This window comes from Perognathus longimembris, chromosome 5, assembly GCF_023159225.1.
Source record: "Perognathus longimembris pacificus isolate PPM17 chromosome 5, ASM2315922v1, whole genome shotgun sequence".
Classification (NCBI taxonomy): domain Eukaryota; kingdom Metazoa; phylum Chordata; class Mammalia; order Rodentia; family Heteromyidae; genus Perognathus; species Perognathus longimembris.
The window spans coordinates 30,150,355-30,167,155 of NC_063165.1; the positions used below are offsets into that span (position 1 = coordinate 30,150,355).

Here is a 16,801-nt window from a genome sequence, read left to right on the forward strand (position 1 = left end):
TCTTGCTTGTTGACTTCACTATACTGAATGCTTATGAAGTATATAATTAAACCCTATCATAGCAGGGTCTAGGAGGAGCCAATGTCCTTTACTAGTAAGTAAAATAATTAGTATCCTTCAGTAGCACTTTTTTAACATACATTTGATGTATGGTGTCATTTATTTCAGAATGTTCTTCATTGATTTCTGTTTTGTCACTCATGGGGTTTGAACTCAGGCCTGGGTGCTGTTCTGAGGTTTTTTTCACTCAAGACTAGTACACCATTTTGAGCCACCATGCCACTTTTTTCTAGTGGTTAGTTGGAGATAAGAATGTCATGGACTTTCCTGCCCAGGCTGGCTTTGAACAGTGATCCTCAGATCAGTCTCCTGAGTAGCTAGAATTACAGGCAGGAGCCAACAGTGCCTGACTTTGGGGGGGCGGGGAGGGAGAACGGGCGGGGGGGGGGGGGTGACTAGCTATTGTTGTTAGTGGAATAGTAAAGTCACCAGTTGTTACTGTGTTAGAACTATCTATGCTTCTATATCCTGAAGTGTTTGTTTTATGAAATTGGGTACAGCAAAGTTTGATGCCTATGTTTTTACAGTTATTACATGCTTTTGATGGATCGTTGGCTTTTTCAACATGAGATGACCTTATTTGTGTCTTTTAATTGTAGATTAAAACCTCACATGACCATCTCTAGTCCTCCCTGTTTTCGTGCTCTATTTGCTTGAAAATTTTAGCAGCTACGATTAGCAGAGTAAATCAGAAATAAATCAGAGTAAAATAGAAGTTTAAAATTCGTTTTAATGATTTTGTTCCTATCATCCAGGTACCAATAACTTATGCCTGTAATCCTAGTTATTCAGAAGTCTGAGATCCCAAGGATCGCACTTTGAAGCCAACTGGACAGAAAAGTTGATGAGACTTTTGTCTCCAATTAACTACCTCCCCCACCTCAAAAATAAAATGCCAGAAGTGGAGTTCCAGTGGTAGAGCACTAGCCTTGAGCAACAAAGCTCAGAGCCAGTACCCAGGCACTGAGCTCAAACCCCAGGACTGGCACAAAAAACTCACAATAAAAATTTCTGAGTAATGTACTGCATTTCTCAGAGACCAAAAAACATACCTTTTGTATAATTCTTTCTAAAGGAAGTTCCATATGAATTATTTTTTATTATGTTGAGGGGGAATTGCTTTGTTTTTCTTCTGTGTTTTTTGTTTGTTTTTTTTTTGAGATAAGGACTCACTATCTTTGGTTGGCCTCAAATTTGTGACCCTATTTATTCGGTTTCTTGAGTCTGGGATTACAGCTTTTAGCCACCATGCCTGGCTTAAATTTTGAGAGAGGTCTTCCTTTTGTGTGTAGGTATTCTGCTATCAAGTTACATTCCCAAACATACTTTTAGCAGAACTGTTGATGAATTCCTCCGCAAGTTTGTTAATAATATCAACTTAGAGTGGATAAGGTTTCTACAGATTATATTGCTATATTTATATTCCATAATATATTTGTTCATTAATCACTCCAGGTTATAATGAAAGCAAATTGATTTCTCTGAAAATGTATGTAAGAGAAATAATGTTAATATGGATTTTAGATTAGGTAAAGTCCCCATGTGAAAACAGATTTATTTTGTAGGACAGTATATATCATTTGCATCTGCTTTCTCTCCTTAAACACACTATTGCCAGTGCTTGTATACCTGGTTCTTAATTAATTTGCAGCAAATCAAACAAATGCAAGAATGCTAGTAAGGGAGCTCGGGCTTTTGGAATTTTTATATTATACAAGTTCATAAAGAAGAAAGAAAAAGTCAGTTCACAAGACAATATTTTCCCACTCACCAACATAGTTTCATGAAAATTTAACAAAAGGCACAACCAACATCAGTACAGTCCAGAAATTAATATATAGCTGTTCCTTGATAAAGAAATGCATTAAGATTACATATCAGAAATACATAATTTAGTACAAGTTTATGTACTCAGATAAAGTATTTTGAGGTTATGAGATCTGAGATTCTCACCTAATAGTTATTTTTCTGAGCTATTGTCTATATCATATTTCTAAAGTTGTTTTAATAAATGGTAATAACCTATTAGGAATTTATACTTTTATGGCATTTGATTCAGGCAAAAGGCACATTAAACTGAGTTGGTGTGAACAAATATGAAAAATACTTTGTTATCTACATTAGTAAAAGGAATGTTTCTACTTTTTATGAACCTTTAAGATCTAATTTCAGCAATTGCAAATCGGTACTGTTTAAAGGCATAGTTACTCATTAGTTTAAATGTTTTTGTAGAAATAGTCATTTCTCTTTGTTAGTAACAGAAAAAAACAAAAATTAGTGCAATTTAGGTTAAAGTAACACATCTTAATTTAAGCATTAGAAGACGTGTTTGAAAGAGCTCAATCCCCACATGTTCTGCAAATGAAAATCCTCAAACAATGCAACAAAATATCCTGTATCCCATAGAACTCGGAATAATCAATTGCTTAAAAATTTCACCATCTGCTCTCATTGAAGCAGGAAGACAAGGCATTTCTCTAAGTTACAAGCCATGATAATCAGAATGGAACCAAATGAGAAATGCTAACATCATCCTTTTTGTTATTTGCTGTGGTGGTTTTTAATGAAAACTTGAATATACAAACAAAAGAAAGAGAAGGCAATTTCCCCACCCTATCTCCTAATTGAGTGCTTATATCCAGTAATGGCTTTTTGCTGCCCTGGGCAGCATGACATTGGCTCATTTGGCAAAGCACAGCTATTATTCTAAGAGGCAGCTAGTGAAGTGCCCCAATCCATCTGCTTGCCTTTTCATGGGCTGGTGCTTTCCTTGATGTTGACAGCTGTCTTAATATTCCTCGGCCACCTGCCACACTGTAAATACTATGCTCTTTGATAAAGTCAGTAGTTTATCTCTCCGATGGAAATACAGAACGAAAAGCTTAGCATCACTAAACTACTCTCCTATCCTACTTTACATGCTCCAATGATCTCGTAGTATATTCTCCTACTTCAAGCAGTATGGTACTTATGCTTTGGAAATAGCAATTCAGTTTGCATGTTCAGAGCTTCAGGTTTCCACATATTTCACATACGCTATTAAGAGTTGTCTTTGTAAAACTGACATCATCACAAGATATAGAGAAGTAGAAAAGCAGAAAGCAGAGTGCCTGTTATTTCTTCTTGTGAGCCTTCCAGGAACCTTCTACATTAAGATGGAGATCCATCCTTTATTTCTTCACCAAAAGGTTTCCCTGCTTTACCCTCTTTGTTCATCTGCTTCTCCCAACACCTAGATTGCTTCTTAAGGGAAAGTACTCAGTCATTCCCATCACTGTTTCTGAGTACCCTCTGGAATAAGTATATCTTGAACACATACTGGGCACACCTCCTGGGTTCTCGTCAAAGAAAATGGATTTAAAAGAAAACTAAGCATTAGATGTAAAATGATATAGAATGAAAAATTCACAGAATTAAAAAAATTACTTATGCAAATTACCATTTCAAAAGATTGACTATTATATAAATTCAACATAGTTTATAAAACACATTTTATTACCTCCCTGCATATCTTTATTATTATTATTATTATTAACAGTACCAGAATTTGATTTTTACATTCATCTTGCTTGTTTGGCAGGTGCTCATCCGTTGGAGCCACACCTATAGCACAGCTTTTTGCTGGTTATTTATTTTGGATATGGATTTTCATGGACTTTTCTTCTCTGGCTGGCTTTGGACTGGGATCCCTTGACTACTTCCTGGCCAGCTAGGATCGCAGGTGTGAGCCAACAGCACCCAGCAAAATTATTTTTGGTGGTAGTAGTAGTACAGGGCTTTAGATGTCTGTTCTGACACAAATGCTCTAACAGCTGAACCAAGTGCCCTACACCTAAAAACTTAATTAACTTTCTTTTCCACTTTTTTTTTGGAGGGGGGTGGTTTAGGGGGATTTGAATTCAGGACTGACTGAGCACTTGCTATGCTGGCATAATACTTCTGAGTCACACCTCCAGCTTTAAAAATACATATTTTACTCTAACTGCTCAGTATACCCACTTGTTTCATTAAATAGTTTTGGGTAACATGCTCCTTGATAACCTTCAGTATAAGATTTTCTCATTTCTTTCTATATAAATATAGACTAGAAATATAATTCAGTTGTTTCTCTACGTCAGTTGATTATATTTATTGCTGATACAGGGCTGTGCAAACCTGTAACTCTTTACACTGAGACACAATCAGAGCTCATGGAACTGCTGCAGGTTTAGACTTATAAATAGTAATTCTGATAAACTCAATTTTCTATGGATTACATTATAAAGAAAAAGGTGTGCATTTGTATTTATAAAATTGTGTATACAGTATTCTTCAGCGTTAGTGGTGAAAGTTAGAATTTCAGTTACAAATAATTCTTTTGCAGCTTTGTTTTCTGATGCCTAGAATAATTTTCTACATTTTTCTCTTCTACTATACATTTCTAATCTTATTTCCTCTTGACAGAACCTATGGCATTGCATCTTGGGTGAAATGCTTTGTAGGTTGATCCACAAACAAACTGGAATCTAAGCAATAACTTTAGTATAACTAAGGCAGGCTGAAAATACATAGATATTTCCTATAAATCCACACTAAATGTATTTTTTTACTTAATCTCCCCAGAAGATCACAAAATGCTTCTATTGTTTCTAGCACCAAATAGTTCTAAGAGAAGGATAATGGAGGAAAAATGTAATTGGAAAGGGATAGTGGTAATAAGCAATTCAATCAATAAATGGAGTGAAAACATACCAGTAGGCACCCATGTTTTATGCCCATAATCTTAGCTACTCATAAGGCTGAGATCTGAGGATCATGGTTCAAAACCAGCTTGGATAGGAAAGTACATGAGACTCGTTATCAGTTAACCACCAAAAAACTAGAGATGGAGCCTGTGGCTCAAATGATGAAGTGCTAGCCTTAAGGCAAGAAGCCCAGGGATAGTGCCCAGGCCCTTGGACTGATGCAGGTATGCATGTTCATGTATACACGTGTGCACACGTGCGTGTGTGCGCACATACACACACAAACGATATACCAAGTTCACATGGATGAGATAGAGTCAGTGAGGTATACACTTCTACCCACAGGTGCTCACTATCTGTGGGGAATAACTGAACAAATGTAAACAACTGTGTTACACTGGGATCTCTAAAATCTTCACAAATGTAAAGATGGATATTTTTAAAGACCCTGCACTGCCATCTTGATATAGAATTTGGAAATGTATTATAATTTCAGAATACAAAGCCATTCTGAAAGCTGATAACTACTGGGAAGTAAATAAATGAAAATTCATTGGTCTTAGCTTTATGGCTTCACACTAACTTTTTCAGGTACTAAGCCTGCATTAATATGGGCATTTACTAGTATTTCTATTTAAAATTCACTGCAGCATTTCAACTACAGAATTGAGACCAGAGTATTGTTAGATATTGGTTGTTTCCTTTATAAAGTCATTGCTCTTAAGAAAAACTAGTATTGACCTGTGTTTCTCTAACTGTTCACTTTAGAGACCTTTGCACTGTGTCCATTAATAGAAGAGATTCTACCTGGACTAATATTAGATTATTTTTATGACATGATTGAAAAAATTTTAACATATTAAAGCTCACATATATTTACACCTTACATAAGATTCTGTTGCCTCCACATGTCCTGAGGAGAGGGGAAATTGAAGAAATATGTCAATTGTCTCACAATTTCTTTCTTTCTCTTTTTATCTTTCTTTTTTTATTTTTGGAGTCTCTGAAATTTTATGCCAGGGCTGGACTCAAACTTTTACCTCCACATCTCCATCTGTCAAATATCTTGGGGTACAGGCGTAAGGCCCCCACACCCAGTTGGAGAGCTATTTCTTTTTTCTTTCTTTCTTTCTTTCTTTTTTTTTTTTTTTTTGCCAGTCCTGGGGCTTGAACTCAGTGCCTGAGCACTGTCCCTGGCTTCTTCTTCCTCAAGGCTAGCACTCTGCCACTTGAGCCACAGCGCCACTTCTGGCCATTTTCTGTATATGTGGTGCTGGGGAATTGAACCCAGGGCTTCATGTATATGAGGCAAGCACTCTTTGCCACTAGGCCATATCCCCAGCCCCGGAGAGCTATTTCTTAAAGAGAACTATCCACAGTTAAAATCATAAAGCATCAATAATATTGGCTTTCCCCAGAAAGACTTCCTGAATAGTGTACACTGTGTTATGTGTAAAACCCAATTTTGATCACAGGAAACATCTGGGAGTCATTTAACAGTGAGTAGGGGAGAGGTTTATTCTCTAGGCCTTCTATTTGGAGAGCACATTTCGCTTCAGTTTTCTGTTTTAAATGGTTTTTTTGGGGTGGGAGGGGGGCAGGCTCTGGCGTCTCATGTCTGTAATCATAGCTACTTAGGAGTCTGAGATCTGAGGAGTGTGGTTAGGAGCCAGCCCCAGCAGGGCAGGAAAGTCTTTGAGATTCATCTCCAATAAACTACTTAGGAAAAGACAGAAGTGGCTGGGGCTCAAGTGGTAGAGTGTTAGCCTTGAACAAAGAGGAGCTCAGGACAGCACCCAAGCCCCGAGTTCAAGCCCCAGGATTGGCACTGAAAAATTTTAAAAAGTATGGGGGAGCTTTTTAGTAAGCATAATTTTAATGGAGGTTCTCTCCTAAAGCAATATCAGGATTGGGTTTTTGTCTTAAACTATTTTTCACTATTATTTTCCTGAACCCAGTTGAAGGAAAGGGGACAGCTTGTTTTGGTATCAAATTCCACCCAAAGAAATGACTGGATGCTTTGGGCTCCCTGCAGTTAGTAGGTGCTGAGATGGTTCTAAGGAGATAGCTGCAGGGTGACTGGAAGGTTTACTAGTTTCCTTCAGCAGCTGGTGCTAAAATGACCTGGGGCTGGTAGATTGTGTAACTTCCTCCAAAGAAATATTTTCTTCCTTCAATACTCCAAAAACGGAGAGGAGATCACTCCCTTTCCATGGTCAAAACAGCCATGAACATTTCTTTCCTATCTTGTTTACTCAGATAAAAATTTTAGTAAACAAATGCTGTATCATTTCATGGAGTTCTATACCAGTGGCAGTTTGGATTGAAACAATTATACAATATCCACCCAGGATGAAGGCGCCTCTGCTTTCTGCACTATGTGCTAAACTTAAAAAAAAAAAAAAAAAAAAAAAAAAAGCTAGGAAAAGTCACTCTACCAAATGGAGACATTGACTTTAAGTCTAGTCTTAAGGACTTGCAGATCTCCAGACTCTAGGGACCTGTCTAATAACGACTAAAGAAGTGTTCCAGTACTTATCAGTAAATCATACTTTATTTTTTAAATTTCAATTTTAATTTTTGTACTGGTCCTTGGGCTTGAATTAAGGAACTGGGCACTATTGCTGAGGGCTTTTCCCGCCCCTCTCCCTTTTTTTTTTTTTTTTTTGCCAGTCCTGGGGTTTGAACTCAGGGCCTGCGCACTGTTCCTGGCTTCTTTTTGCTCAAGGCTTGCACCACTTGAGCCACAGATCCATTTCTGGTTTTTTTGTATATGTGGTACTGAGGAATCAAACCCAGGAATTCATGTATAGGAGGCAAGCACTATACCACTAGACCATATTCCCAGCCCCACTGAGGTTTGTTTTTTTGCTTGTCTAGAGGACTGTCACTTGAGAGACAGCTCCACTTCCTGTTTTCTTCTAGTCCTTCAATTGAAGGTAGGAGTCTCAAGGAATTTCCTGCCCAGGCTGGAATTTAACTGCAACTTTCAGCTCTCAGGCTCCTGACTAGTTTAGGACTTCGGGCATGAGCCAACAATGCCCAGCTCATACTTGATGCTAATCACTGGTGCATTTGGACTGAATTAGCATAAGTCAATGTACAGATACAGTAGGAGAAGGTTGTTGAGCCCTTTTGTTCCCTCCTCTCCTTTCTGTTTTCCTTTGTGTTGGTATTTGGGCTTGAACCCAGGGCCGCTTGCTTTTTGCTTAAGTCCCCCCTTTCCCCCCACCCCCCATAAGTTTGGAGCCACAGCTCCACTTCCGGATTTTTTGTGGTTAATTGCATACAAAAGACTGATTTGTCTGCCTGGATCAGCTGAAAACGTATCTCAGAGTTGTGAGCTGGCAGGATTACAGCCCAGAGCCACCTGCCCATGGAACCTTGCATTTCTGGGATTCAGCCCTGAGGTAGCTCCAACATTTCCATACCCCGCAAATTACAAGCGGACAAAGCTGCCTTCGGGGTGGCTGTTTGTGGGCTTACTCGCAGCCGGAGGTGTATCTGGTACTGCTCTTTACCACGTGTTTCCACCAAACTTTATAACTCCTTTTTCAAAAAGTCTGAAAACTCTGCACACTGTAGCATGGCAACCCAATCGGTGACCACAATTGGATGCAAAGGCGAATAGGCTGCAGCCTGAACTCCTATGGGCGGGAAGCCGGAGCCCCGCACCCCGGGATGAGCCCGCAGCCTGGGGTCTCCAGGGCGGGGACCGCCGGCAGTCCCCTGGCTCCGGACGCGAGTGGCGTTGGCGCCCGGGCTCGGGGCGGTGCCGCGGCGTTGGCTCCTCCCGGGGGGGGGCGGGCAGCGCCGGCGAGGGCGCGGGCGAAGGCGAGGGGAGGAGCGGCGCCGGGGCGCGCGGAGCCGCCGCGCCGGGAGCGCGTTAAGCCCGCGTCCCCCGCCCGGGATGGACTGAGCCTCGCCGGCGGCTCGCGCGGACTCAGCTTCTGCTTTCGCCGGGTCCCGCGGGGCCGGGCCGGGCTGGGCTCCGGGTGCGGGGCTCCCCAGGCACCGTCTCGTTTCGTTCCTCGTAGACCATCCCGGGCTGGCGATCGCTCGAGGTGGGCGATGTCCGGCGGCCGGAGGAGAGGCAGTGCCCCCTGGCACAGCTTCTCCCGGTTCTTCGCTGCCCGAAATCCTTCCCGGGACAAGGAAGAGGAAGAGGAGGAGAAGCCGGGGACGAGCCAGCCGCCCGCCCCGGGCCGCGGCCCTGCCAGGTGGGAGCCGCGGGGGGCGCTCAGGGGTTTCTGCGGGGACTTGGAGAAAGAAGAGGGGGTACCGGGCGCCTGGCCTGGCCGCCCACCAGGAGCCTATCCCGGGCCAGGCTGCGGTTCCCTCGCCACTTTCTGTTCTCCTTCCTCCATTGCTAAAGTTTCCTGCTTCGCGCCCAGTTCCCGGTGCCCGATCGCTCCCTTTACCCGGGTTTGGTTGGTAAACCTGGGGGTAAGTGCGCGCGGGAACGCCAGCCGGTGCACCCGGGTCCAGCCTCGGAGCGCACCGCCCTCTCTCACCTCCCCCGCGGGACTCCGTTCCCGGTGCACACACGAGTCTGCTCTCCAAGTTCTGTGGCAAAAAGCGACTTCCCTGGCGTCCCGCCGGCGGTAATGGGAAACACTTGTGAGCCCCGAGGAGCAGTCAGCCAGGGACAGAGGGGCCCGATCCGAAAGGCACTGGTGGGAGGAGGTAGCAAGAGTGGAAAAGGTGGATCTGTGCGGCGCCACCCACCCACTCACCCCGAAGCTGGTATTCTCCCAACTGATTTAATTTTTTTCTCAAGGAATTGTTATAAATTCCTAAGACTTCGTCAAGTTATGAAGTCTTCTGTACTTTAGTTTATCATCTCTTTTCATCTGTCTTCTAAAGCATCTGCTTGAAACTCCCCAGTAGATTCCAGAAACAGGGGCTGGATCTGCCTTGGTTTCAGTAGTTGTAACCTGCCCCTTCTCCCTAATCCTCTCTCGTCTCCACCTACTTATAAAATCCAATTTTTTTTAAAGACATGTCTCATTGGGATTCCTGTAGCTAAGCCTTTCCCTCTATCCTGGAGGAGGAAGAGGAAATGAAATACAACTTACATAAACTTTTTGTGGGAAGATAAGTTACCGCTCCCAATTGTACTAGAAAAAAAGTGAACCGTTTTTTGGGGGGACACACATTGGAGAGCTGTATATTCCTCAGACTAAAAAGTGGGCTTTAAAAACTGGAGAAACAACTGTGACTGAGCTGGATCCACTGGTATTTAGGGTTTAAGATGTGATAATGTAATTTTAGTCTTTTACGTTCCTCTATCTGTGGAGCGTTTCTGTGATTTACATCTGTTAGGAAAGTACATTTTTGTTTTCCAATAAAATTCCAATGGTAATTGACCAACTGTCCTCCTTGGAAGTTTCCAAGGGCTTTAGACTTCAGAGTTACACAGTAGTCAAAAATAGTTTTGAAGTCTGAGAGGTCTCAACCAGCTTGTCAGATAGAAGGGGTCTGGAGTGCCTGCTGTCACAGTAAAAACACTTATCTTGGGCTAATAAGAGTTGCAAGTAGACAGCAAAAGTTGGAAACATGGGAGACAGTATTTGAAAGGAGTCAGCAGGCAATCTCAGGTTTCTAATATCATTGTCTTGAAATCCTGCCTTCTTCCTTTTACCTTGTTAAGGAATTTCTCCATTCTAAACCCTTTTTCTGCCCTGACTACTAGCCACAACTACTTGCTTCTGTGCATTCAACTCCTGTGTTCTCATCCCCACCAGAGAGACAGGCAAAGATTGTGACTTTTTTACAATGAAGATTTTAATTGCTCATAGGAACACTAGTTTTGTCCTCATCTTTTATAGAATTTGCCAGACGTTAAGGGTCTAGCAGATAATCCCTTGTGTGAGTATTGTCATGGTTTGAAAGTGAGTTTAAATCTTTCTTTTCAAGGATAAAAACAAACACAAAGCCTTTATTGAAAGTGTAATGAAACAAATGGAAATGCTTAGAAGTACCCAGTGTCCTAGAAACACAATATCTTCGTGTTAACAAGACTGGAAACAGAATTACAGTTTGTTACTGTGATTTTCTTTCAAAATGAGAGGGTATTTTGTCTGTGTGTCTTTGTGGCAGTTAAAGCCAAGTGTTAATGAGAGCAGAGTTCACCTTGTGTAGTGGTGTTTGGTGATAGAGGAGTCAGTTCAGTAGACAGGATGCTTGCCATGATAGGGGTGCTTAGATGATTGGCAGTGTTCTGTTAAGAATCTTTGGGAAGCTGAGGAGATCAATTGAAAACAGCAATGCTAATATATAGCATGTCTAGCACTTGGAATTTACATGGTAACTTAATATTATTGAACATGACCTTGAATAAACCTGAGTGATCAGGTTCTTCGTTTTACTCCATTAAGGAGAGTTGCTCAAAAATCACATAGCTACTTTTCACTCAGTGGACATATGTCAAACCTGTACTGTACCTGCCACTCTGAGGCCCCTTAATGTACATTAAGGTTTAATGTCTACATTCTGGTTGATCTGTAAACTTGGGATGAAGTGCATGTTCTCATACTTATGTTGTATAGTCTTCTTTTCTACACTCCCAGTGTTAACTTGTATGCATTAGCTAATCCATGTGCAAATACCAAACAGAGCATAAATTGCTTAAGAATGGCATTCCTTAATCATTTCTTAAGAACAGAATGAAAAATTAAACACTAATATTACCACAAAACAAGTGAAAGTCAAATCTACTCTGTTCTGACAGTCCTTTGGAGGTTACCTATAAAAGGTATATGGTTCAAATTGAGATAGAGAAGGGTCTTTTGGAGGTTGCCACAAATGTACTACTGTGCAGTACACCATATCCCAATATAGCTCCTCCATTATTTCCTATCTGAACACAGAAAAAGGTTGGTTTTTATGATGTGCTCTGGGTTATTTGGGCTTCATTTGATGTGAACATTTATATACTTATTGAGCATTTATTTATTTATCTAGTTTGCTGCTCTTCTGTTCTCATTCATGTTCAGCATACTTTAAGAAAGATAATAAGCAATACCATTGTTGTATGTTTATAAACTATAGAGTGGATATTCAAATTGGTTGACTTTGACTATTGCCAATAAGTGCTTGCATTAGTTTGGAGTGTATAGAAATGGAAATGGCAGTCAGTTGATGTTTTTCATAGGAAACTGGAGAACTAACAGAGTTCTGTAGATTCCAGATTGAGAATCATTGCTGAGAATGAAGCCTAGTCTAAAAACATGAAAGACAGGAGGAATCAGAAGTGACAGAGGAGAGCAAAGGAGCACCATTGTACAGGTGGTTTAAATGACCTTTACGAGTTGGTGATGTTTCTGTAAGCAGAGTTCCTAGCCATGAGGATAGAGAGGAATTGGGAACTGGTATAACAGACTGGCCAGAGGCCTGCTGGGTTGGTTGCATGGCTTGCCTGGGGGTCCTGTGTATCAGTGGGTGGGACGTTGTAAAAGAGGCAGTCAGAAAGTTACTTGAGCTGAGTCAGAGAGTGTTTGGATCTTGATTTAGAGTTCAAAGAATTTTGTCAAAACCCTATTCAGCAGACATTGCTAAAATATAAAACTTAAAGGAATACCTGATTTATTTTATCAGCTTTGAGAAAAGGATTGCTCAAGTTTCTTTGTTGTATCATCTGTTGTGGACTTGTTTAAACTCAGCTCCACTCATTGATGTTTGTAACTCAGAAGGGAGATAATAAGGTGTGAACAGTGTCTAGCAAGGATTGAATGTGTACTTAACCAGGGCTGGGTATTTTTATTGCTGCATCTGATTTAAACCACATACTTAAGGTTGGTTCACTTATCATCCTCTTTTAATTGAGGAATCTAAGGGTGGGCGAATGCTTAGTTGTTAGATGCTATCGATGAATTGGGTGTAACAATGCTTTAAACTGGACTTTCTTGTCCATTGCAGGACACTGACAACCATGACCCCCTCCCTTACAAATTACTAGTAGCATCCTCTGATCATTGTGATAACTCAAAACATTTTTCTGAGGTGGATGGGAGTGAAAGTGGCACCATTCTTAGTGGGAATGACACTACATCATGAGAGTAGGTTAGTCTCAGGGGTAAATTGAATTTAGGTAGGTCTGACTCAAAAAATTTATGCTTATTTTTATGCCATCTTCTCCACCTTTCTTCCAAACTGTGTTCTGGGCATGATGGCTCACATTTATAATCTCAGCTACTCAGGAGGTGGAGTTAGGAAAGTGGAGGCTCAAGGCCAGTCTGGCAAAGTTAGTGTCAGACTCTCTGGAAAAAAAAATAGAGAAAACAAAAAGGACTGAGGATGTGGCTTGAGTGGTAGCATGATTATCTAGCAAGTATGAGTCTCTAAATTTAGTCGTCAAAGGAAAACAAAAAAGTAAAGCCTGTCTCTGGTGGTCCATGCCTGTAATCATAGCAACTCTGGAGGCTGATATCTGAGGATCACAACTTGAAGCAAGTCTAAGCAGGAAAGTCCATGAGACTCATATCTTCAATTAATTAGCAAAAGGCCAAAAGTCAAGCTATGGCTCAAGGTGATAGAGTGCTAGCTTTGAGCAATAGTGCCTAGGCCTTGAATTCAAGCCCCCTCATCCCATACACACACGTAGAAAAGAAGAAAAAAAACCTTCATTTGAATATGTAAGTCACTAGGATTTTCTTCATTTCCAAACTGGGTAGTAATGTGGTGTGTTTCATATATATGTGTGTGTGTGTGTGTGTGTGTGTGTGTGTGTGTGTGTGTGTGCGCGTGTGTGTGTATACATATATATATATACTGAAATGAACAGCCAACATATGGCTGTTCATTTCAGTGAACTGATAAAATGGGATTAACTGCAAGAATGTAAGACCAGATCCCGGACCCAGTGCCGTATGTCATATTTTTACCTAGCTTAATTAAGGATTTGGGTTTGTTGATTGGACCTCAGAAGTAGTCATTATTGATTAATAGCCAGAGACAGTACATTTTCCACTCTAGAAAGTGGAGTTTTAGAAGCATAGATAGGAGGGGTGTTTTTACTTGCCACCATGGCTGAGGGTGATGAATGGTGGGTTCAGGATAATAATGGGATATAGTACAGGAGATGCTCTTGTAAAAGTGTCTGTAGTGAAAAACAAACAAACAAAAAAAGTGCTTGTAGTGTTTTTGATGACTTGTCTGAGAGCTGCTGGCCTTTAGGTTAAGTTACCAACATCACCCATTATGTGAGGAAAAGTAGCATTATTATTTATGCTTTCCTTAAGATTGTATTTTCATTGATTTGAAAGCATGATTAAAAATTGTTGGTAACTGGTTTAGAAGAGATATCTGTGCCAAATCAGAAATTCTTACCTGAAGTAGGAAAGATGTCTGGCAAATTCTAGAAATCCTCAGGTGTATACATATATTAGAAATGCTAAATAAAACTCTGGTAGCAAGGACCTATAGGTTGGTGTGAATTTAAAGTAAAGAAAATTATCTAGGCTATTTGTGAGAGAAAGAATTGGCATGAAATAAAAATTAAATGATCATTTGAATCTGTTCAATCTATGAATTAATATGGCTGCTCTCTGTCCAGTATCACCCTAAACAACAGGAACACAATGATGAATGAAGGACCAAAACTTTCCTCACAGGAGTCATAAATTAATAGGGGAGATGTATATCGCTATTTCTTAAATGAGTTCATTATAAGCTAAGTGTGTTTTGGTGTGTGTGACTTGTTTGGTTCAGAACACATTGTGTTTCTTGAATGCATTGTATTGTGTGAGAAATTTAATTGGACTTTCAAAATATCCTAGCACATTATTAGTATTTCTCTGAGCATGGTTTGATTAACAGTGTGTCAAGCCAGAATCGTGGAGGAGATGTGATGGTGTAAATGTATCACCAAGTTGGGTAGAAGTGCTTTTTCTGTGTTCCCAGTCTCCTCCTCATCTCTGCATGCTCCTCAAGCCCTAGAGAGTAGCAGAAACATTGGTTCTTTCAGAATTGCTGTCCCAAGTGAGCGGCAGTTTCTACACACAATGGCTTGTTGTAGATAGAGGACAAGTTGAAATTTTGCAACTAGAAATAATTTATCCTTAGTGTTTACTTGGCAGGTGTGACTGGCCAAGTAATGGTACAACTCCAGTGGGACTCTCCTTCAATGTTTAACTGTTGGAAATATTTAATTGGAAGTGTCCCAAAGCACGATAACAGCTGTTTGCATAGCCAAGTGTTTTGTTTCGTCTTCTTTTTATTCTTTTTTTTTTTCCTTTTTGGCCTGGCAGATTAATGACAAGAAAATGAAACCATTTTTCAATAACGCCCTACTCAGATCCAAGTCCCATGCGTAGGCCTTTAAATATGTATAAATTCACTAATCCTCAGAGTAATTTATGAAGTTTCTTCAATCCCTTTTTATAATTTTAAGACTCAGTGCTCAAAAGTCTCACAGCACTGGTGTCAAATTCTCTGCTGAATTTGGAGCTTACAGCATTATATGATGGCTTCTTCTACTTAACTTGAGACGACCCATAAATGAAGGCTGGATTTAGAAAACAGATTTGAATGGAAATAAAAGCCATGGAGATGAGAATCTGCCAAGAGAGACTAGGTCAGTGCTTTGCTTTGTACAGAATTTATTGTCCTGAGATTTCAGAGAAAGGAAAAGAAATGTATACATTTATACAAGTTGTAAATTAACATTTAAGTACACAAACAAATCAGTCTTCAAAAGAGCTATGAATCAAAAGTATAGGAAGATAATACATTCTACTTATTTTTGAACTGGAACTCTCACCCATTTCTTATGGGAGGGTACATTGATACACTACTTTGGATGGAAATTGGAGAAGTTCTGTCAATATTACACACTCACATATCCAGCATTTCTCCTCTTGGAATTCCATCAGACATGGAAAATTTGCAAACAAGCCTAAAGCTGCCTTTACAACTTTAGTCAAGGCAGCATTGTTTTAATAGCAATATATGAAAAGTGGTAGATTTGATGGGTCGATTCTCATCCAATAAACATCTGTATAATATAATGTTATATAGCTGTCAAAAAGGATGAGAAAACTTTTTAATGTACTGAGAAGGAAATGCCTGCAAGTTACATTAATAAACAAATAATAAATAAACTATTGCTTGGAATAAAAAAAGATGGTGCAAACAATCTGTTACTAGAGTTGTGTTCCTAATTTTAGATGAATGAGGACTTGGTGAAGGGACAGAGAGAGGGCATGAGGGAGATTTTAATTTATACTTTGGATATTAAAAATATGTTGGGGCTGGGGAGATAGCCTAGTGGCAAGAGTGCCTGCCTCGGATACACGAGGCCCTAGGTTCGATTCCCCAGCACCACATATACAGAAAAACGGCCAGAAGCGGCGCTGTGGCTCAAGTGGCAGAGTGCTAGCCTTGAGCGGGAAGAAGCCAGGGACAGTGCTCAGGCCCTGAGTCCAAGGCCCAGGACTGGCCAAAAAAAAAAAAAAAAAGTGAATTATTCTTTTTAGAAATCAGGAAGAAAACTGCTTTAAGATCTGCTTGAAAAAGAGGCAGTCAAGTGGATTTTAATTGCAAAAGTTGTACAAAGAGAGAATGGAGTACATTAACTTGATCAACTGAGAAAACATTTAAATTACTAATATGTCAATAGTATGGGTAGTGCAGAACCATTTGACAGTTTTGATACTTTCTCCATATATGAGTTAGACTTTCTACATATTTACTATATTGTTAGTCTATAATGTGAAGTTATGTGGAAAAACCCCACTGAATACCGCAAAAATATTCTCATTTTGAGGTCCCCTGTCATCTATCTTGACCAAGCCCTATGATCGGTCATTATCCTCCTCAGAGTTTTTATAATTTAGCTCTAGTTAAGTTGACATTTACCTTTAAGGTCTCTCCCTGCTTTAATATATCTGCCAAATCTCTTCAGGCTGGTAGGTATGTACAAAATTGACAGATCAGATGGATTAGGAAGACTGATGATTTATTGAAAATGTCACATGTGAAAACATGTTGGCCACTTCCTCCATGTGATCCTAACA

At 40.2% G+C, this 16,801-nt stretch overlaps 1 protein-coding gene across 1 annotated transcript in view; it reads left to right on the forward strand.

The window, feature by feature from the left end:
- The first annotated feature begins 8,658 nt into the window (after positions 1-8,658).
- Crybg3 (crystallin beta-gamma domain containing 3) overlaps positions 8,659-16,801 on the forward strand; it is a 93,906-nt gene continuing 85,763 nt past the window's right edge. Inside the window, exon 1 of the mRNA XM_048346470.1 lies at positions 8,659-9,004. Coding sequence (XP_048202427.1) covers positions 8,856-9,004 — 149 coding nt within the window. The 5' untranslated portion in view covers positions 8,659-8,855. The remainder of the gene's footprint in view (positions 9,005-16,801) is intronic.